This window comes from Salvelinus namaycush, chromosome 16 (genome assembly GCF_016432855.1).
Source record: "Salvelinus namaycush isolate Seneca chromosome 16, SaNama_1.0, whole genome shotgun sequence".
Lineage (NCBI taxonomy): Eukaryota > Metazoa > Chordata > Actinopteri > Salmoniformes > Salmonidae > Salvelinus > Salvelinus namaycush.
The window spans coordinates 30,694,036-30,717,658 of record NC_052322.1 but is presented as its reverse complement, the minus strand read 5'-3'; the positions used below and the strand labels follow the sequence as shown (position 1 = coordinate 30,717,658).

Genomic DNA, 23,623 nt, shown 5'->3' with positions numbered 1-23,623 from the left:
ATTTGACTGGTTGATTGTATTGTCTTGGCAGTATTGGAATAATGAGACGTAGCTATTTGGTAAAACAACTTTTGCTTTGTTGGATGATATGTCATCAATAGGATGTGGGTGTAATTTCCTTATGTTCTGGAGCATATTTGTATTGATTGTTTAATTGTTTATTTTTCTAATGTATTATATGATTTGCCAGATGCCTTTTTACTCAGGAAACCCCTGTGGGAGATGGTAAACAACATTTCGTCCATCTCCGAGGTTATGTTTGAGACATAACCACGTTTCCATCCAGTTTGCATGCTAGTAAAAAGAAAAATCAAGACCGCTTTGATGGAAACAGGAACTTTCGGTGCAAGTTTGTTCGACATGGTGGCATCTTTTTTGTCTAAAATTAATTATGCGAGATATGGCGGCGGAAACCATCATATCGAAGTAAACTAGGAGACACACGATCATATGCTGTGTGATCCTCCCACAATGACTCAGGAAACCATGCAGTTTGTGAAATAATTTATGATGAACTTCACAGGGTGGTGAAAGTGCACGTTGATGAGCTTGATGCTAATTTCCAATAAATATATACAAATTCTGGTGACATGATGATCGACACTTGACTCCAGTTTGGTGTTTCCACCAAACTGAATTGTTGCGCATTAAAATCAGTGCGTGATGACATTGCACACAAAATGTACTTTCACTAAAAGGAAAACTCCATTGTTGATATAGTCCCAAAATGTTTTGCATGTCAGCAATCAAGTTGTCAAGATACAAAATACAGCCATATGACGCATTTTGCATCATATGATGCTGGGTTTTGCAGCATTTGATGCAAAATGCATCGTAGTGTATTTTGACAGTTTCTTTATGCAGAATTTTTTAATATTCGCATGAAAATCTGTCACCAATTGGATGGCATTTCTTCCATCTCTGAGATTGTTTGGGTCATCTTTGTTTTTCACCCTGGTGAAGATTTTGTCATGAATTCCATTTTAAAATATTAGGCAAATGAATGAACCTATTAATTGTACATGTATTGAAATTGTGTATAGAAAGGGTTGTTAATTAAATATACTCCACTTGGGTGGGGTGAGGGATGGAATTTCAGATTCCTTTGTCCATGCAACCTCAACTACCCTTTTCCTGTTAAATAACAAAATAAAGATTGTGCAACTTATTTGAATTTGTTTTCATTTTTTTTCTAGAATTATGAAGTTCTTCATATTCCAACCTTGGTTTTGTCTGAATACTGTACTATGCTAACAGCTGAGAAGTGTAGTGCAGTGGCATGGATACTGTCAAAATGGTGAATGTATTCAGAGTAGGCTTGCTTATCCAATGTGCTACCTGGTATGATAATGAGGCAGTCTTTAAGTTTTACAAACTGAAGTTGCATGTTGGTGGAAGGGAAGCTTAGTTGTGGACCAAGGAAGGGTCAGTCCTCCCAGGAGTCTCTGATTTTACGTTCCAAAACCTAGTGTAGCTTCTGCCCTATGGGTGGGTACTTCATGTTGCTCTCAATGGTTTGGATATGGTGTAGCTCCTCTAGGCGGGTGAAGTTTCCACCATTTTGCTTTCACCTACCCAAACATTTTACATCTGCACAACTTGGAGATAAGATTGTAGAGGTCGGTTTCGGATTGGGCAGTAGTGCCCCCATATACAGTCATTCGCCCCCATGGATTTGCAAGAAAGTTTTAGCGCTTTTTCTGGCTCAGAAGTCGTGCCCCTCTACCCCGCTCTCCCCTCCATCAATCGTCCCCACCCCTCCCTCATCCCTCTCTACAGTACGACTGAGCTCAGCCCCTTCGGCTGGAGGCTCGGGTTTATCTGGAATCAACGTCAAAGCCATTCAGGAGCCGCGCGCTGTAAAGTGAAGGAGCGGTCTGTCACGAAACCTGGGGGAGAGCGAGCGATAAGGCCTGGGAACGGGGCTTGACTTTTTCCGCGTAAACTCGGATTTGAGGGGCAAGCGGGGAGCCATGGCTATGTTTTCAGCTCTCGGGCTGCTCTTGCTGTGCCAGCTTTTGACATCATCTACAGCCCAGGTAAGTGGTGGCTTTGGGGCGCCCGTTATCAATCCATGCCTACTGTTTTCATCCGCTACCCTGTGTTCGAAGTAGATACTTTGTAAACTGCCTGATGTATTTAGAGGCATTTGATAACTAGCATGAGGTTATTCTCATTCAGTTCCTAATTTCTGCTTTAGCTACCCTTTGGGTGTAAATGTGACCGTCTAACCCTTCCATAGTAATTAGGCTACCTGTAAGGCAGCTACCTGCACGTTTGTTAGGCTATTCACCATCGATTTTGACATAAACAGTTGACCCAGTTTTAGATAGCGGTGATATATAGACGATTTCGTTTATGCTCCTACGTTTGTATTTGTTTTATAAGGTTGTAGCCTATATAAAGTGTCGATTGAAGCAATGCGGTCAAATTGTACAGATAAAGCAAACTCACTATCCATTTGTTTATTTAATCGTACACAGGTGTCCATGAAGGACTGTCTTTGCAGTAATTCTTTTTCATTTACTTGCACGTTTCTGGAGTCGGGGTTATGTTTTCCTTGAGGTTGAGGAATGCAGAACCTGGAGACCAGTGGCCTGTGCACAATGACACCTTTGTTCATTCAGCCGTGCTCCTGGAAAGCTCTAGGAAGAACGAAAGCTTATTTTTTTCCAGTCTTATATTAAATACACTCTTTGTATGAATTATTTGTGATATGTTCATCCTTTTATTACACTTAAATTATGAGTTTGACTCCATGATTTATTCGCACTGTCTGTGCGTAATTTTGGGCATTTCTGCGCCAGTGCGCATGGTTGTTTAAGGGTTATTTGATTCGCATAGCTTTGGCATCATATTTTGTAGTACATATTAATATTTTTCACATTCTTACAACGGAATCAGGGAAATGTATTTTTACGTTGTTGTAGTTTATTGTTTAGGAGATTAAGAGAAATGCATTATAACCTTGCCTACTGCAACCTGCAAAATGTGATCATTTATTTGTGTTCTGAATAATGATGCACGATCAATTCACACTTATTCGACCACTTTCAAAGCATTTTAGGCTTCTTGGTTGTTGGTGGTGTAATTGTATCCTGTCTGTTTTCATCCTTAATGCGCACATTCCTTCCATGTCCATTTTAACAGTAGCCTAGACATAAGCAGTTTGATTTTAGGCCATTTATAGCATGATGATCACTGTTTTCCGGGAATTTTTGTTGTATTGATTTTTGAGGTCATGGTTTTGTGTTGCAGAGACCCGGTCCACGAGGAGCAGTCGGGCCACCAGGACCCCCGGGACCCGATGGAAAGGATGGCACTGATGTGAGTTAGCCAGACACCGATGCATGTGGGGTTCTCTTATTGGTTTTGAGACCACTACCACTGTAAGGTAGTGGAGTGTTGTAGTAGAGCAGGGGTTTGCCATCCAATTACTGATTTAAGTTGTCGTCGTGGCTGAGGCAATCAAGAAACTTGTCACTTTAGCACTTTCTTGTCACAACGAATTTTAACAGTTACCTACGTGGATCTACAGTACATTGAGCTTTATGCCAATTTTTTATAGGGAAGGTGTTGTCTTTGATCCTGATAATAATAATCGTTTTTAAGTTTCTACAATTTCTTAGGGGAAAAAGAGAAAAATATGAGTTTATCAAATGGACTGAAAATCCAAGTATGACTGATTCTTTTTCTAATCAAGGTTGATCAAGTTGTTTAAATTTCCCATCATTGATAGCGGTGTTTCAATATGGCTCTTGCAGTAAAATTGTGGTCAAATGCTCTCTAGTAATCCAGTTTATAACATATTGACTCCTCACACTGAGAGTCAAATCCCTGTGCCACAGGTATTTATTTGGTAATCACTAAACACTCTGCACACAGGCCTCCTATTGGCCAGACGACAGCCCATCAGACTCATCAGAGCCAATCATGACAGATATGGGAAAAGCCATAAATCGCAACTTAAACCAGACATCAAGTCCATATCTATACTATATGTTAGAGGGGAAATTGGATTATGTGCTTTAAAACAAAAATAACTTCTACAAAAATGTCATATGTTACCAGAGCTTGCAACTTTACTGATCATAACAGAAATTCCATAAATTTGATATACATACTGTATCTTTGTCTATCAATTTTGTGTCTGTTATATTTTATGTCTATTAGATTTTGGGGATTGAATACTTGTGTTGCTTTGGTGGAGTAAAGTCAATTCACCACAGCTTGGAAGACCAGCCAGCCATACAGAGTACCCATTCATTCATACTCTACGAGAGCATCTAAAGTTACCCCTCACACCTCCTCCCCCTCCACTTCCCTACCCCCTGTCCAAACCAACTGGAGGCTTTCATCATGTGACCACTCTGCTCCGTCAGGTCCATTTTAGCACTGTTTATTTCTCCCCATTGCCCATTGGGAGATTTAGGGCAGAGGGTAACTACAACCAACTGTGGGTTAAAGCACTTCATACACCCAGTCTGTCTATCACTGGTAGCCATTCCATTTATAGCTCTAGGGTGGGTTTCATTTCAGTCATGTTTCGATTGAACTTTTATGAGAAGAAAAATGGCCAGAAGGATGTCCATATTTCACAACTTTCTGCTGAAATGGTGTTAGTCTTTAAACACACACGCATGTGCGTGCACACACACACACAGTAATTGAGTAACATTTGTAACTGGATTTGTATTAACAGACAACTTATTTAAGAGCATGGTATGTTCAAAATCTGTCCAATTTTCCAGACTGAAATCAAAGGCAGATGCCTCTTAAACGTGTCCTTTTGGAATTTTATGTTGTTTCTTTTGATTGACAGGGCAAAGATGGCCCGGCTGGACTTTCAGGAAAAGCTGTGAGTGTAACAACAGAACAGAGCCTTTTACAACAAAGGATCAACAACCCAATTGTGTAGGGTGTGTGATTATTATAACACTGAGCTGTCCCAATGTTTCAGGGACCCAAGGGGAAAGCAGGGGGAGCAGGAGGACCAGGGAACCCAGGCCTGCCTGGCCTCCCTGGGGTGGACGTAAGTGACCCGTAGAAACTCACACACACACACACACACACATAAACACGGGTCCTGTTATAGATCTGTAAAAGATTGGCTGAATTGCTGTAGAACCTATTAGATAAACAGTAGTTTGAGCCTATTGATATCAAGCTGTAGTCCTTGACAGTTGCTTACACTGAAAACTGGGAAGCAGTCTATCTCATTGTATAATGAACTACCTGGAGTCGACTGATTTGGATTGAACCGATATTTACCTGCATTCATGCATGCAGAGCGAGTAACCTGTCCTCTAGAACAAGTGTGCGCAATTGGCTCATAGCTACCTCTTGTTAGAGAACTTGATAAGAACATATGTCTGCCATCTATCTAAACAGTTGAATTTAGCAATTTACATGTAAGAAATAGCACAATATATTGTTTCCATGATGTTGTGATTCTTCCTCAGGGATTGACAGGTGCTGATGGGCCTGCTGGGAAAGACGGTCCTCCGGGGGAGGTGGTAAGTGAAGTGCCTCTCCGGGTTCCTGGCTGTTTGCCTCTGGATGTACCCCATTGACTTTAATGACCTCTTCAACTGAAGACTGCCCCTCTGGGCAGTTAAGTGTATATTTCAATCACCCACAACAACAACAAAAAACACACACAGAGATACAGGTACAGAGTGACAAAGTCAATAACCATTCGAGGTTCTTCAGTTTGCTCAGTTTATGAAAACACATACAGAGAGCTGGTGTTGTGACCTTAGGCTGAGGAAGGTACCATTCTTTCCTCTATGTATCATTACTGTATGACCCTCCAGAATAGAGAGAAAGGGGGTTAGTTACAGTGTGCTTCTTGGAGAGACCTTGGTGGGCTAAAGCTGGTACCTACTCAGGCCTCTGTTTTCTCCCTGTCGGGACGGATTTGTCGAACAGGCTCTGGCCCTTTGTGGGAATGTTTTTAATGAGAGATCGGGTGATTCTGAGTCAGATTTATCTGCCGCTGGCCGCTGCTTCCCTAATCCCACCCGGAATGCGAAAAGCTTCCCACCAAACCGGCCCAGACTGTAGGAAATAGAGGGATCTGCAGCTTGGTTGCTATTGGACAAAATGTATACTGTTAGCCTCAGAGGAAGGCATGAAAGTACTACACTAATGTTATCTAGCACCACAGGACTGGTTATGGTTAAGTGTTGGGAGTTATGCATTAAATAGTAGGTTAAAGGATGTTAAAAATATTCTGTGATTACAACTTGAAGGGTGTAAATGGCTCCACTGTCAAGGTGGAGGCAGCCCTCTGCAATTCAACTAATTAGTTCCACTAATCAGGATGTCTGACTGCCTAATTACCTGGATTAAATGTGCCGTGCTGCAATTGGCTTAAACCCTGTCTGATATTTCCTGGCTAACATCCATGTACTAATGGGATGAAGGTTGACAAGCTTGGGCATTCTCTCCCTCCCCCTGAGGAATATGGACTGAAACTCTTTTCACAGAAGAACTCCCTTTCTATGTCAAGACATATCGACCATCTCCCCAAAACATTCACTAGATAATGAGATGCACCGATGCTTTTTGATACCCATATGCAGCGTCTTTACTGCTTAGAGTAGGGAAGGATAGTTGTATATTTTTATTGTTAAATCCAAGTAATTCATGTGTGCTTTGTTGTAGCAGTGAAGACTTCAGTCTCACTTTGCACAAAGGTTAGTGTAGTTTCATGAACTTTAGTTCAAATCAAGCAGATAACCTTAGAGATACTGAGAATAACAGTAAAGAGAGGAAAAGGGAAAACTAACCACCATACATTACATTCCATACATCACAGGAGACATACAGGCGTGTGGCTGTATGTGTGTGCATATGCGTGCGTATGTGTACAGGTGCATGAGTGATGTGACTATACATGTGAGTGTGTGCAAGTGTCTTACTGTGTGTGTGTGTGTTAGTATGTGCAGTTGTACACCGGTCTACACTCATCAAATGAAAAGTCAGCAGACACAGGGTGGAATGCAGTGTGGGTTGCTGTGACACCACTGTGTTAAGTCTGATTGTAAGACTTTTTCTCCCTCACACCACACAGACACTCCAAACACAGCTGAGATCGAATGGGGTTGAGGAGAACAGAGGAGGGGTTGGAGGGTAAAGGAGGGGGTGCAAGGGGAAACAGGGAGGGGGGAATGAAAGTGTGGACAGGAAAAGCGAAATAAAATAAGGAAAGCATCGGATGGAGTGGGGGTGGTGCATCTTTATTAGGCTGAGTGGCTGAGTGTCACTGAAGCACAGGGTCTGTTGTTTATAATAATGTAATAATTGTAAATGTTTCTCACCTATGTGGACCAAGGCAGTTGCTCTAGTTTTGGCTCACTGATACATGACTCAATGCGGACACATGTCATCCCCTCCCAAAGTTCTCGAAACAATTTTGGCGCAAGAACATTGGAACTAATGTTTTAGGTTTTTAACCTAGTTCTTGCCTAGTCTCATGTTTCATTTTATCTGTTGAAGTCGTCTGAGGGGTTGTCTCTGTGTTTCTACAGGGCGACGCTGGACCTTCCGGGCCAGGTGGACCTCCTGTAAGTACTGTTACATCTTCCACCACTGTTACATGCCATCAACGTCACCTATATCAGAACACCCCCTCACCTGTCCACATTCATAACCTCTATTACACCCCCTCATCTGTCTACAGCTAAATCCATAACTAGGGCCCAGAGTGTTTCCTGTCTACAGCTAAACCCATAACTAGGGCCCAGAGTGTTTCCAGGTTAGGTCACATGGCCAAGAAACATGCTGGGCCCTACCTACAAGACACACACCGATGTGGGAGTGTACACAAACTGATGTGTATGTATGTCTTAATATGCCTTTCCCTGTCTTCCATAGGGCAGAGGGAGACCAGGAGCTCCAGTGAGTACAGATGATTATAAACATTTTTCTTATGTTGTCACTTTGCATGTATGTGTGTGTGTGGATCTTTTTGCATGTATATGTGTGTCTTATTACACATTTATGCATGTGTTTGCGTGCATGAATGCTTGCGTGCGTAAATGCTTGCGTGTATGTGTGTGTGTGCTCTCACCTAACCCATTTCTATTGTTTCCAGGGGCCACCTGGAGCCAATGGGCTTGAGGGCGGAATCGGGCCACAGGGACCAGCGGTGAGTGAAGACCAATTAATGAATCAATCCCGATTTTAAGAAAGATGTACAACAGACAGAAAACAGGGAAATATACACTTAACCAATTGTGTAATACGCTCTTTGACTGCCGCTACTGGATATCTAGTGGACTCACTGCTAATTCATGATTAAGTAATCAAGTTGGCGAGTTAACTGTTTAACCACTGAATGACAAACAAAGTCTGCAGAAGCAGGATCACTCCAGGACCAAGGCTAGAGACCTCTGACAGACAGGCATGTCTCTTCATTCCAATCCTTTTTAAATAAACCTCTGCTAGAATCAACCAACAATGACCGTTTACAGTAGTCAAGGGGGGGAATCAGAATGTCCATGAGTGGAGGGGGTCCTGTTAGTGGGCTACCCCAGCATAAGGTCTCCTCTCTGTGGGGAGAGGCCCCTGGAGAGAGAACTAGGACTGATTGGAGTGATCATGATTTCAGTTGAGTTTCTTATCGGAGTCGCTGACCAGGGGTGCAGCAAGGAAGAGTCAGCTTTGATTTCGTTTAACATGAGGGTAGGGGCAATGTGAATCTATGCACTGATTTTGTGCAGTTTATATGCAAATGAATCCTGTTGATTGACCTGTGTGTTCTCTCTCTCTCCCAGGGCCCTGAGGGTCTTCCAGGATTATCCGGGCCTCCCGGCCCTGATGGACCACCAGTAAGAACAGAACATCCACATTATCTGCTGATTTTTCACATTAGTGAAATCCCCCATTGTCATTGTTTTAGCTGCCATCAGTCAGTGCATCCATGTACTACCACCTAGTGGATTTCTAGAGCATAATTGCAGTTTTCACAAGGAATGGAGATGAATGTCCTCAGATGTGGGGTGAAGAAATGCTTTAAGAAAGAAAGGTGGAAATGTTACTCATTCATTTATATATCAATCTAAATGTCATTCTCTACCTTTCTAAGGGTCTTCCTGGGGCTCTCCCTGATGGCAGTGGAGATCTGTTGGTAAGTGTCAGAATGTTTTTTTAGAACCAACACATTTAAGGACATGAACCCTGTACTGTACTGATTGCTATGCACAACATTGAACAGCAGTGTGACATTATTTTTACTACATAACTACCTAATGCAGTGTTGTCTGTCCCCTTTATAGTGTCCTGCCATCTGTCCTCCTGGCCCCGCTGGCCCTCCAGGAATGCCTGGATTCAAGGTGGGTACAGGACATTGTCGCCACAGATAAAACAATGAGCCAGATATTTCACCGTATGTATAAATGTGAAGCATCCGGTTGGCGTTTCCATCACTCACTACCAAACGTGACAGCAAAACGAACTGTTGTATCTCTCCCTCTCCCATCATCTACCCCTCTGTCTTTCTCTATATCTCACCATCCATCTCTAACTATGTATGCCTTGCTTCTTCTGTCTTTCCTTTCATCATTCCCTCTATCTTTATTTAGGGTCACACAGGGCACAAAGGAGATAAGGGAGAGCTCGGGAAAGATGGAGAGAAGGTGAGATCAGAGTTGAAAGAGTAAAAATCAGAGTATGTGACTAGTCTGAAGTCTTTATCCAGATGTTAACTATGTGTTGTTAACTGTGTGTCCTCTCTCCCAGGGTAATGCTGGCCCACCTGGTCCTCCAGGGATTCCCGGCACTGTCGGCCTGCAGGTGAGTTTTGTCACCTAATGTGGTTCAAAACACGGCCATTTCTATCTGTTGGCTGTCCGTTTACATTGTTGATTCCTTTCTGCCTTAGCCCTGATGTGTGAATGCTATGCACTGTTGAATGTTCTGATAGGTTCTGATGGTGATTATGATTGATTCTGCTGGTCCCTAACCATCCTGTGCTGTTGTTTCCCAGGGTCCTCGTGGTTTGAGGGGACTTCCGGGCCCAATGGGGGCAGTAGGAGACAGGGTGAGTACCACGCCTCTGAAGGTCTTTGTCACAGATCTCTGGAATTTACAGCAGCACTTCAATGGGCTGCAGTGGAAACTTGATGTGCTCTCAGTTTTCCTGATTAAAATGCATTATCTCTCTTTATCTCTCTCTTTTTAGGGTTTACCAGGTTTCCGAGGCAAACCTGGTACTGCTGGCATCATCGGCAAGACAGTGAGTCTCTCCTTGTTTGTACTGTCTGTTGAGGAGTGTATAACTCATACTGCACAAGTTATACACTGCTCACTTCGGTGCTGATCTTTATGTCATTGTGTTAGATGTCTGCCATTGGTCCCATCAATAAAAAGCTCTGTGTGTGTCATTTGATAATTCCAGGGTGATGCTGGAGAGAAAGGACCAGAGGGATTTAGAGGGCCAAAGGGAGAGATTGTGAGTAAATAATACACATATACATTTTTGCATTTATATTTGCATGTCTGATAACTCTCATTTCTAATCAAACAGCAGACTAAACAGTCATATGATGGTAAATGGTGTGAGTACAGGGGATTTTAAAGGATCTAATGTTGTGCTACAAACGGTTCATTGCAGGTACTGTAACATTGTTTCTCATCATTTCTCAACAGGGCAAAATTGGTCCAAAGGGAGTTTCTGGCGGAGCAGGACCCAAAGGGGAGCCCGTAAGTCTTAAAGTACAAATCTCTATTGATAACAGATATCTTGGACCCCTGACCAACAGTGTTTCTCTCTCCTGCAGGGCATCCCCGGCAGAGACGGGAAAGATGGCACCCAGGGACTGGATGGCGAGAAGGTAAAGTGGCACCCTTTTCTCCCAACATGCTCTCTGCTCTCTTTCCCATGAGTCCACAGTGAGGGTGTGGCTGATATATTTTACCAGGTTAGTCTCATTGAGATTATCAATCTATTTTACAAGAGAGACATGGCCAAAATAGCGGCACACAAAGTTGCAAACACACTTATAACATAAAACACAAAGCACTATAGTTTTAAAAACATAAATGTACACAGCAAGATGGTTTGGGAAAGTGTAGTGCAACTACAGATGTAGGATTTTAATTTGAGCCAGTTTGCTACATCAGGAAGATAATCTTCCTGCAGCAACAGGAAATGTGAATTATTATGTGGATTATAATTAATGGACATTTTTGTAGGGGTTGATCCATGTTCATTATGGCAAATCAAGTCAGACATTTTTTAAGTTTAAATGATTAACTTTAGAAGACTTTTTAAACATCGAATACACTAAAATTCTCAGCAACAAAAAAGTTATCAAATTAAGATCCTACATATGTAGGGGTCAAAACATTGACAGCCCACCCACTTAATTTTCTATCATAATGTTTATCCTACTGTAGCATTAAACTCATTAAAAGGGACGAGCTCCTGTAAGTTCAGGACCTTTTGAAGCTTGTTCCAAGTGGAAGGGGCAGAAAACTGGAAAGCTTTTTTCCCCTAGTTCTGTACGAGCATTAAGAACAATCAACAAAACACAGTCATGTGGACGCAGGCGATAGCTTCACATTGTCCAGCAGACAAATGAAAACTATCAATTTTTTTATGACATAGTGACAGTGTTTCTCTGCATTGCCAGGGCGACACTGGACGGAATGGGGTACCCGGTGAGAAAGGACCCAACGGCCTTCCTGTGAGTATCGAGCATTACATTATCTAGCGTCCCACTGTGTAGGGTTAGTTGGCCCTTATCTGTTAGTGTCCCACTGTACCTCCTACTGGGAGATGCCCTTACACACTCTGATTCTCTTACACACTCTAATGACTACACAGACAGAGATGCTTTCCATTTTGTTAGTACCTCTGTACTCTGTATGGATTTTCATTTCCAATAGGCACTGTAGACATTCTCACATCTCAAATAGACAACAGTTAGTGCCTCTATGCTCTGCAGTAAAGAACACAGTATAGATTTCTTTACAGTCTACTCTGTCCTAACTAGCCCTTAACTCTGTCTCCCACCTTGTGTTAACCAGTCCCGAGTCCCATGGCATCATATTACTACTGTGGACACTACTCCAGAATCATGTTTCTATGTCTGTATTTCAGGGTTTACAAGGAAAGGCTGGCGCAAAGGGCGCCAAAGGAGGAGTTGTGAGTATGGCAACAATGCATAACTAAGTCATGAAGACAGTGATTTCATAAAGACAGGGATATGATGTATACAATGAGACCATAAAGAGAAGGATATCATAGTTATAACAGAGCGATGTCACAATCAGTGGGTGTCAAACAGGCAACACAAATGCCTAGAAGTACCTAATAATGTCCATTAGTCCACACTGTGACAGCTATGAATAAACAGTGACGTCAAAAAGATTGTGGCACAGCATACAGACAGTGATGTCATATATCCAATGATGTCATATGCACATAATCCAGATAGGTATGTCATAAAGACTCATAGCAATGTCATACAGGCGTGCCATATCATTGGTCATGTCAGAAATGTTTTGTGATGTCATAAAGCCAGTGATGTCACATTGATATTGTGTAATGAAAGGATGGAATCATACTGAAAAATAGGGGTAGGGTTAGGGTTGTAGTGAATCAAAGGACCATGAATGTAATAAGAAACCTTAGGTGCTGGCTTAAGGCCGGTAGCAACCACTTTAGAATTTCCGGTCAGAACAAGGATGATGCGGATGTCCAGGTTAATGGGAGTTTAATGGAAGAAGATGTCCACATTTACACACACATCTGACCACTCATGGTTCAGAAACGGAGAATCATGTCCAGTGAGAACTGACTATGTGGTCGTTTAGATGCACACATAATTAAACATCAGACATGCAGGGATTCAGTCCAAAGGAAAAAAAGTTCAGCCGGAGGAAAAACTTTAGAAGTGCTCATTGGGATGGGGAAAGCACGTTTCTGACCACACAGCGTGCTGGGGTCATAGACTAACTGAAACTGAAGTCCCAGGAATCAAGGCCACTGATAAGCTGAAGGAGATGTGGTGATAATTATTTGGTGTGACATTGACCAATAAGACACTAACAAAAGTGGGCGTCCTCTGAATGGGAGACTAAGCTTCCCGACTAGAACTAACCATAAAAGATGGCTAGAATCAGCTGACTGAAGCTGGATGTTTAACACATACAGCTAATGATGTCACAACTAATATCATAGGATCAGAGAAACAGCCAGTGATGTCATAATCAGTGATGTCATAAATATGTACAGGGATGTCATACAGCCAGTGATGTCACAAATTGTATCATACAATCAGAGAAACCATACAGACAGTGATGTCACAAATTACATCACACTTTCAGGAAAAATATATAGACAGTGATGTCATAAATTATATCATACAATCAGATGAACCATTTAGCCAATTGCAGTAAAGATGATAAGCCACCACATAACCATTCCCCTTTCCTTCCCAGGGTGACCCAGGAGAGATGGGAGAGGCAGGGCCATCTGGAGAGCCAGGTATTCCTGTATGTATCTGATGGGCTTCTGGGGCACTTGTGGGGTATTTCAGGGGTTTCTGTGTTGTGGATCATTTTGTTACAATGCAGTCATGGTGTATCAGCTCCTCTCACCTGCCTGCACCATCATCTGACTCCTCCCACAGGGCGACATTGGTATCCCAGGAGAGAGGGGCGAGGCGGGACCCAGAGGAGTGGCTGTAAGTAGTCTAGGTCAAAGTTCAATACTATGGAAACGTGGCAGCATCCACCTGTTAAGATGCCAGTGGGTAGAATGGAGCCATACACCAATCAGAATAGTAGTCAACATGGCATTAGAACACATGGTTAAAACAGACTCCTGGTAGGAAAAATCTGTTTCATATCTTCATGGGGCTATATTTGACGATTGAGAGAGGATAAAGATGAAAACTTCCACTTATTAGTTAAATGATAAAACACAATAGTTTGTGATTAACTAGGAGACTGTTGCATAGTAACGTACAACATGTTCTTACACCCATGGGGAAATGTAGTCCCATACCACCCCATTATACAGCTATTCTCCTCTAGTGAGATGGAGGCAGTAGGGAAGATGGGAATGTATGAAATAGGGATGGAGGAAAGAGGGTCAGAGAGACAGAGGGGTCTTTGTCTTTGGTTCCCCATCAGAACCCTAGAGGGAGGGAATGCAGGATACAGCCTTGGGTCTAAAGCCAGGTGGCACTTCCCCATCACAGCTGGGTGCAGTGTCACTTTCAAAGCATTCCTTAGATAAGACATAACTCAAACACAAGTGATTTTATCAACTTCTACACAAATTATGACTCTTGTGCCTCTTTCATAACACACAACCGCAATATCCTCCTCTTTCAAAGTTATAAACACAATCATGTCCTGCTTTATTGGAGTCTCATAAAGGCAAGGTTTGATAATATTGGATGAGGGAATGCAGGTCTGTGTCACAGGTCAGGCTAAGATTGACTTCCATTGTCTTTAGGCCCTCGTGTACTTCCTATTGTGCTAACATGATGTGCGTTTCCTAGGGGGGCGTCGGACCAGTGGGCAACATCGGGGTTCAGGGCAGCAAAGGCTTCCAGGTCAGTAGCATGATAGGATACGGAATGAGATGTCCCACCAAATATCGATTGAATGATTGAGTGTTGGAGTGTTCTTATGGTGTCTATGTCATGTTCAACAGGGAATAAAGGGGGCTCTTGGTGACCCTGGCCTTCCCGGACCAACCGGGATTCGCGGCGGATTTGGTGAGAGGGTGAGTGTGACTCCGAACAGAATGCTTGCTGGACAAAGACCTCTCTGAAGTGACCAAAAGTGGTGTCCACCCCAGGGATTTGAACCGCTCACCATGTGGTTCCAAGCCCAAACATCCCTATCAACTACACTGATGTCCTTGTGTGAATAAACAAGGTCTTTTATTTGTAGCTATGCCTTTTAAAACGGATTAGAACTATTGACCAACTGACCCAATGTTAATGAGTCCATCCACTGGAGACATTTCTGTCAATGAAAATCTCTTAACTAGAGAGCCTTTTAACACACGACCTGACCAACACACACACACACACACACACAGACAGAGAACATGTTAGGGCATGATTGTTAAGGCTGCATTTACACACAAACACCAACTGGACTTTGAAAGACAAAAATATTCCCCAGAAGGCATCCCCCCACCACTCCTAGTCCAATACCTACATTTGAAGTCAGAAGTTTACATACACTTAGGTTGGAGTCATTAAAACTCGATTTTCAACCACTCCACACATTTCTTGTTCACAAACTATAGTTTTGGCAAACTATAGTTTAGGGCATCTACTTTGTGCATGACACAAGAAATTTTTCCAACAATTGTTTACAGACAGATTATTTCACTTATAATTCACTGTATCACAATTCCAGTGGGTCAGAAGTTTACATACACTAAGATGACTGTGCATTTAAACAGCTTGGAAAATTCCAGAAAATGATGTCATGGCTTTAGAAGCTTCTGATAGGCTAATTGACATCATTTGAGTCAATTGGAGGTGTACCTGTGGATGTATTTCAAGGCCTACCTTCAAACTCAGTGCCTCTTTGCTTGACATCATGGGAAAATCAAAAGAAATCAGCCCAAACCTCAGAAAAAAATTGTAGACCTCCACAAGTCTGGTTCATCCTTGGGAGCAATTTCCAAACGGCTGAAGGTACCACGTTCATCTGTACAAACAATAGTACGCAAGTATAAACACCATGGGACCATGCAGCCGTCATACCGCTCAGGAAGGAGACGCGTTCTGTCTCCTAGAGATGAACATACTTGGGTGCGAAAAGTGCAAATCAATCCCAGAACAGCAGCAAAGGACCTTGTGAAGATGCTGGCGGAAACAGGTACACAAGTACCTATATCCACAGTAAAACGAGTCCTATATCGACATAACCTGAAAGGCAACTCAGCAAGGAAGAAGCCACTGCTCCAAAACCGCCATAAAAAAACCTGACTACGGTTTGCAACTGGACATGGGGACAAAGATTGTACTTTTTGGAGAAATGTCCTCTGGTCTGATGAAATAGAACTGTTTGGCCATAATGACCATCATTATGTTTGGAGGAAGAAGGGGGAGGCTTGCAAGCCGAAGAACACCATCCCAACCGTGAAGCACGGGGGTGGCAGCATCATGTTGTGGGGGTGCTTTGCTGCAGGAGGGACTGGTGCACTTCACAAAATAGATGGCATCATGAGGGAGTAAAATTATGTGATATATATGATATATTGAAGCAACATCTCAAGACAACAATCAGGAAGTTAAAGCTTGTTCGCAAATGGGTCTTCCAAATGGACAATGACCCCAAGCATACTTCCAAAGTTGTGGCAAAATGGCTTAAGGACAACAAAGTCAAGGTATTGGAGTGGCCATCGCAAAGCCCTGACCTCAATCCTATAGAAGATTTGTGGGCAGAACTGAAAAAGCGTGTGCGAGCAAGGAGGTCTACAAACCCGACTCAGTTACACCAGCTCTCAGGAGGAATGGGCCAAAATTCACCCAACTTATTGTGGGAAGCTTGTGGAAGGCTACCCGAAACGTTTGACCCAAGTTAAATACTTTTTAAAGGCAATGCTACCAAATACAAATTGAGTGTATGTACACTTCTGACCTACTGGGAATGTGATGAAAGAAAGAAATCATTCTCTCTAATATTATTCTAACATTTCACATTCTTAAAATAAAGTGGTGATCCTAACTGACCTAAGACAGGGAATTGTTAGGATTAAATGACAGGAATTGTGAAAACAGTTTAAATATATTTGGCTAAGGTGGATGTAAACTTCTGACTTCAACTGTACATATACAGTTGAATTACTTGTGTCATGCACAAAGTAGATGTCCTAACCGACTTGCCAAAACTATAGTTTGTGTAACGAAAGGTAACATAGCAGCCTCCTGTTCAGGAGCCGAGGGCAGAACAAAGCCTGGCTTTATCCAGCTCCTAGGCTGCCCCACTCCACAACCCACCACACCTCCATCCCTCTCTCCATCTCACTCCGCACACACAGCCTGCCATCTATGGAGCCTTGCGCTCTGCTACTGGACTTCACAACCACGGACTCTATTTTATTAACTGTTTCTCTCTCTCCTCACTCTCTCGTTCTGTTTCTCTCACAGGGTCCAGTCGGAGCATCAGGCCCTAAAGGAGACATGGTACACTTGTAGCTCCTTACATTTGGAGTCAAAGGTCAAATTAAGCTAAGAATGATAATACCATAGTAACCCCCTTCCCACTGTCTGCATTCAGTTTGCTATTGGGGATGTTCTGTCTCTTAAGGGGTTCAGAGAGAATATTGTCAAAAAGATCATGGGAAATGGATTTATGGGCTCATTATGGAAGATAATGTGAGGGTATATTTGACTTTTGTAGGCACTTAACGATACATTATATTTTCTATGGAAGCTCCCATGCACACCCAATTGTTGTTATTCAAATATTCACTTGTGTTTTCTGTTCAGGGCATGGCAGGAGCTGATGGTTTGCCCGGGGAGAATGGAGAACCTGTAAGTTATCCTTCATATTTTAAATTCAGTCAAATGAAAACATGTATGTCATCCAATTTCCTTTGTCTTATTCGTCAACAATCTTTTGCTCATTCTCAGGGTCCATTTGGTCCAGTTGGCCAAAAAGGAGAGGTGAGTTATCTTTTCATCTTCATCCAAACTGTGGAGTATATCCTTGCCAGTGTAAAATGTATGTTTGTCAACGACAAAATGTATAGGTCCTAGTTCCCGACTCTCTACATTGAGACACCTTTTACTGACAACTTTGTCTCTCTAATACAGTAGAAAACGACCAAAAACATTGCGATCACATTCATTTATTAGGAGTACAGCCAAACCCCTACTTAGTTGGGCTTACTAGACCAGTCTATCATTGTCCCTTTCTCACTATCTTACACAAGTGTAAAGGAAAGAATAAGAATATGTACATATAAATATATGGATGAGCGATGGCCGTGTGGCATACATATGAGATGAGTAATGTAAGGTATGTAAACATTATATAAAGTGGCATTGTTTAAAGTGACTAGTGATACATTTATTACATCCAATTTTTAATTATGAAGGTGGCTAGAGATTTGAGTCAGTATGTTGGCAGCAGCCACTCAATGTTAGTGATGGCTGTTTAACAGTCTGATGGCCTTGAGATAGAAGCTGTTTTTCAGTCTCTCGGTCCCAGCTTTGATGCACTTGTACTGACCTCCCCTTCTGGATGATAGCGGGGTGAACAGGCAGTGGCTCGGGTGGTTGTTGTCCTTGATGATCTTTTTGGCCTTCCTGTGACATCGGGTGGTGTAGGTGTCCTGGAGGGCAGGTAGTTTGCCCCCGGCGATGTGTTGTGCAGACCTCACTACCCTCTGGAGAGCCTTACAGTTGTGGGCGGAGCAGTTGCCGTACCAGGCGGTGACACAGCCCGACAGGATGCTCTCGATTGGGCATCTGTAAAAGTTTGAGTGTTTTCAGTGACAAGCCAAACTTCTTCAGCCCCCTGAGGTTGTAGAGGCGCTGTTGCGCCTTCTTCACCATGCTGTCTGTGTGGGTGGACCATTTCAGTTTGTCTGTGAAGTGTACGCCGAGGAACTTTCCACCTTCTCCACTACTGTCCCGTTGATGTGGATAGGGGGTGCTCCCTCTGCTGTTTCCTGAAGTCCACGATCATCTCCTTTGTTATGTTGACGTTGAGTGTGAAGTTATTTTCCAGACACCACACTTCGAGGGCCCTCACCTCCTCCCTGTAGGCCATCTCATCGTTGTTGGTAATCAAGCCTACCACTGTAGTGTCGTCTGAAAACTTGATGATTGAGTTGGAGGCGTGCATGGCCACGCAGTCATGGGTGAACAGGGAGTACAGGAGAGGGCTGAGAACGCACCCTTGTGGGGCCCCAGTGTTGAGTATAAGCGGGGTGGAGATGTTGTTTCCTACACTCATCACCTGGGAGCGGCCCGTCAGAAAGTCCAGGACCCAGTTGCACAGGGTGGGGTCGTGACCCAGTGTCTCGAGCTTAATGATGAGTTTGGAGGGTACAATGGTGTTAAATGCTGAGCTGTAATCGATGAACAGCATTCTTACATAGGTATTCCTCTTGTCCAGATGGGTTAGGGCAGTGTGCAGTGTGATTGCGTCCTCTGTGGACCTATTGGGGCGGTAAGCAAATTGGAGTGGGTCTAGGGTGTCAGGTAGGGTGGAGGTGATATGATCCTTGACTAGTCTCTCAAAGCACTTCATGATGACGGAAGTGAGTGCTACGGGGCGATAGTCGTTTAGCTCAGTTACCTTAGCTTTCTTGGGAACAGGAACAATGGTGGCCCTCTTGAAGCATGTGGGAACAGCAGACTGGGATAGGGATTGATTGAATATGTCCGTAAACACACCAGCCAGCTAGTCTGCGCATGCTCTGAGGACGCTTCTAGGGATGCTGTCTGGGCCGACAGCTTTGCGAGGGTTAACACGTTTAAATGTTTTATTCACGTTGGCTGCGGTGAAGGAGAGCCCGCAGGTTTTGGTAGCGGGCCGTGTCAGTGGCACTGTATTGTCCTCAAAGCGAGCAAAGAAGTTGTTTAGTTTGTCTGTGAGTAAGGCGACGGTGTCCGCGATGGGGCTGGTTTTCTTTTTGTAATCCGTGATTGACTGTAGACTCTGCCACATACGTCTCGTGTCAGAGCCGTTGAATTGCGACTCTACTTTGTCTCTATACTGACGCTTAGTTTGTTTGATTGCCTTGCGGAGGGAATAGCTACACTGTTTGTATTCGGTCATGTTTCTGGTCGCCTTGCCATGATTAAAAGCAGTGGTTCGCGCTTTCAGTTTTGCGCGATTGCTGCCATCAATCCACGGTTTCTGGTTGGGGAAGGTTTTTATTGTCACCGTGGGTACAACATCACCGATGCACTTGCTAATAAACTCGCTCACCGAATCAGCATATGTTGTTGTCTGAGGCTATCCGGAACATATCCCAGTCCACGTGATCGAAGCAATCTTGAAGCGTGGAATCAGATTGGTCGGACCAGTGTTGAACAGACCTGAGCACAGGCATTTCCTGTTTTTAGTTTCTGTCTACAGGCTGGGAGCAACAAAATGGAGTCGTGGTCAGATTTGCCGAAAGGAGGGCGAGGGAGGGCATTGTATGCGTCGCGGAAGTTAGAGTAGCAATGATCCAGAAAGCTGCCAGCCCTGGTCGCGCATTCGATATGCTGATAAAATTTAGGGAGCCTTGTTTTCAGATTAACTTTGTTAAAATTCCCAGCTACAATAAATGCAGCCTCAGGATATGTGGTTTCCAGTTTACATAGTCCAATGAAGTTCTTTCAGGGCTGTCGAGGTCTCTGCTTGGGGGGGATATACATGGCTGTGATTATAATCGAAGAGAATTCTCTTGGTAGATAATGCGGCATTTGATTGCAAGGAATTCTAGGTCAGGTGAACAACAGGACTTGAGTTCCTGTATGTTGTTATGATCGCACCACGACTCGTTAATCATAAGGCGTACACCCCCGCCCTTCTTCTTACCAGAGAGGTGTTTGTTTCTGTCGGCGCGATGCGTGAAGAAACCGGGTGGCTGTACCGACTCTAACGTATCCCAATGTGAGCCATGTTTCCGTGAAACAGAGAATGTTACAATCTCTGATGTCTCTCTGGAAGGCAACCCTTGCTCGAATTTCGTCTAACTTTGTTGTCAAGAGACTGTACATTGGCGAGTAGTATACTCGGGAGAGGTAAGCGATGTGCCCGTCTACGGAGCCTGACCAGAAGACCGCTCCTTCTGCGGTGCCGTTGTTTTGGGTCGCCTACTGGGATCCGATCCATTGTCCTGGGTGGTGGTCCAAACAGAGGAACCGCTTCGGGAAACTCATATTCCTGGTCATAATGTTGGTAAGTTGACGTTGCTCTTATATCCAATAGTTCTTCCCGGCTGTATGTATTAAAACTTAAGATTTCCTGGGGTAACAGTGTAAGAAATAATACATTAAAAACTAAACACTGCATAGTTTCCTAAGAACGCGAAGCAAGGCAACCATCTCTGCCTGCTGCGCCATGTCTGATGTGTTGCCAGAGATGTGGTGTTGCTACTAAGCGCTAGTGCCCAGGCCAGACTGCAACACACTAACTCATTGCACGGGATCCTCCCAGCTCCCATTCTAGGATTAGCTGGATTAATTAGCTTGCTGTACGGTTGCTTTAGTGTTATTAGCCCACTCTCTGCCATCCCCACAGAGGAGAAGGGAGCTACGCTAATCTGCAGTACAGTTTGCCTTACAATGAATGTAATTACAGCCAAGGCGCTGATGTGGCTCAACAACTCTCCATGGTGCTAGCTAGCTACAGTAACTCTGACACTTATGAGCTATTGTTGTGTTCATTAGATTAATTATCAAGTGAGACAACGCCATATACACTCCCACACTGATGTTCTCAAGGGACTGCACAACTTTATTTATTATTGTGGGGGGAAATGGCCAGGCCTACAGTTTTTACTTCATAGAAAGCTTTTGACAAGTCAGGTAGTTTCTTTTTCCTAGGTCACCTAAAATTAACTGCTGAACCAGCTCTGAGGCGAAGGGAACAATTGAGCTGTCTGATTCCCTCAGATCAAGATGTCGGAGAAGTTCATTTTTCCACAGAGTGCAATAGACCAGCACTTTCCTCCCGCACAACTAAACATCTGTTTGACATTTACTGAGTGAACGCAAGAGCTGTAGATTAGATTTTTGTTTGTTTGTGTTTACAGTCTGGGAAGCGTGGCGAGCTGGGACCTAAAGGTGTGGTGGGACCACAGGGAGAGCTCGGAGCCAGAGGGGTTCCTGGGAAACCAGGCCTAATGGGCTTCCAGGGTGAACAGGGTCTGCCTGGAATCGCTGGCAAGATTGGTGTTCCCGTGAGTAACCAGGGATAATACCTCGATCCCTGTAAACTTGGGTGTCCCTGTGCCAAGAATGCCACAGATTGATGACACCTGCTGAATGAAATGTCTGTCTTTTCTGCATCTGTTTTCAGGGTAAACTGGCAAGCGAACAGCACATTAGAGAATTGTGTGGATCTATGATTGATGGTGAGGATTTTGGAGATCAAAAGGGCTGTAGTGTCCTTGTCTAAATGACCAAAAAAGGACATTAGATCCTTTTTTTACAAGAATGTGTTTGCAAATGTATCTTCCTATGTACTTCCTCAGATCAGATTGCACAGCTGGCTGCCAACCTCAGAAGGCCCCTGTCCCCTGGCCAAGTGGGTCGCCCCGGTGCTGCCGGACTTCCAGGGAAAGTAGGAGAGACTGGGTCTATTGGTCACCCCGGCTCCCGTGGACCTCCTGGCTACAGAGGGCTGCCTGGAGACCTGGGAGACTCCGGTCCCAGAGGTAGGTAACAGAAGATACACAGGTCCATGTCAAGAAACATACTCAGAATGTCTGCCTTTCTGATCAGCACAGAGCAATGGACTTACAGATAGTAACTTTGCAGCATAGAACATACTGTACATCTCATAAGAAGTGTACAGACAAGTGTGACCATCTCTATGTTGGGCCTATTGCACAATTTGTAGCGCCAATAGATTGCCTTCTTTTAGTAACATTTGTTTTCTGTCTCTTCAACAGGTGATCTTGGTGAACAGGGTGACAAGGGACCCATCGGAAAGGCCATCGAAGGGCCCATTGGAGACCAAGGATACCAAGGTATGACAGTTTATACACTGCATTCACAGTGAGAGTGGTTTGGGGAGTTGCATCAGTATACTGTCTCTGCCTGTGTATAAACCCTTTTGTGGGACACCTGAGCCTATATTAGAGAGTAGTGCCGGTTTCCCTGTTTAAATCAATGTATCCCTGTTGGGAAACTTGGCTCATTCCCTACATTGTGCCCGTAGGTATCCCAGGAGTGCTTGGAATCGTCAAAGACGGGCGTGACGGATCCCCTGGAGATCCAGGTGAGCCCGGAGAGGCAGGTAGGACAGGAAGGACTGGGCACTCGGGCTCCCCAGGAATCTGTGACACAACCGCCTGCCAGGGGGCAAATGTCCATGGGAAAACCTCTAATCCCAAGAACCATTAAACATTACTTCCCTCATCCCGGAACTAGCCCCCCCGGGAGGTGAAAAAGAGGAAGAGAAGGAGAGGAGAGAAGACAAGTCAGTTTCCTCTTGAATGTATTTAAAACAAGACGGGAACAGTAACAAGATGTGAGATTTATTTTGAGAGGAAGAGGACATCCCAAGAGGAAAATAGCAGTTTGGGAAAACAGAGAAGAAACAAAGACAAAAATCTAGACTCCATCCATCTATGAAGTGGACATAGCTGATTAAACGTTTCACAAGAGCACTAGAGAACACATGCAATTGTGTCAAATACCATTGAAAGTAAATGACAATTTAATAAAAAAACTGAAAAATAACTTTACTGGAAAACTGCTTAGGCCATTATTTTTTCAAAAACATTTCTGTAAAAATATGTACTTTAGTTGTTTCACCCCCTGTCTGGAAGATAACTCTCCAACACTAAAACTGTGATTGTCCTTGCAGTGAATGTGTCATGGTCCTTTCTGCTTAGACCCGAGTGTTCCCTTACAGGACAAGCTTACAAAATGTAAAATAAGATATGTGCCAGTGA

At 43.7% G+C, this 23,623-nt stretch overlaps 1 protein-coding gene across 1 annotated transcript; it reads left to right on the top strand.

Annotated features, from left to right (window-relative positions):
• The first annotated feature begins 400 nt into the window (after positions 1-400).
• Positions 401-23,069, top strand: LOC120061627 (collagen alpha-3(IX) chain-like). The gene is made up of 30 exons (XM_039011530.1): positions 401-426; positions 3,259-3,327; positions 4,823-4,858; positions 4,961-5,032; positions 7,536-7,571; positions 7,882-7,905; positions 8,102-8,155; positions 8,784-8,837; positions 9,095-9,136; positions 9,285-9,345; positions 9,591-9,644; positions 9,748-9,801; positions 9,995-10,048; positions 10,190-10,243; positions 10,406-10,459; positions 10,657-10,710; positions 10,788-10,841; positions 11,643-11,696; positions 13,456-13,509; positions 13,647-13,700; positions 14,526-14,579; positions 14,681-14,752; positions 17,142-17,177; positions 17,484-17,528; positions 17,628-17,660; positions 21,755-21,901; positions 22,021-22,075; positions 22,196-22,378; positions 22,616-22,693; positions 22,885-23,069. The coding sequence occupies exons 1-30, from the start codon at positions 401-403 to the stop codon at positions 23,067-23,069; spliced, it is 1,902 nt and encodes a 633-aa protein (XP_038867458.1).
• Positions 23,070-23,623: the final 554 nt, after the last annotated feature.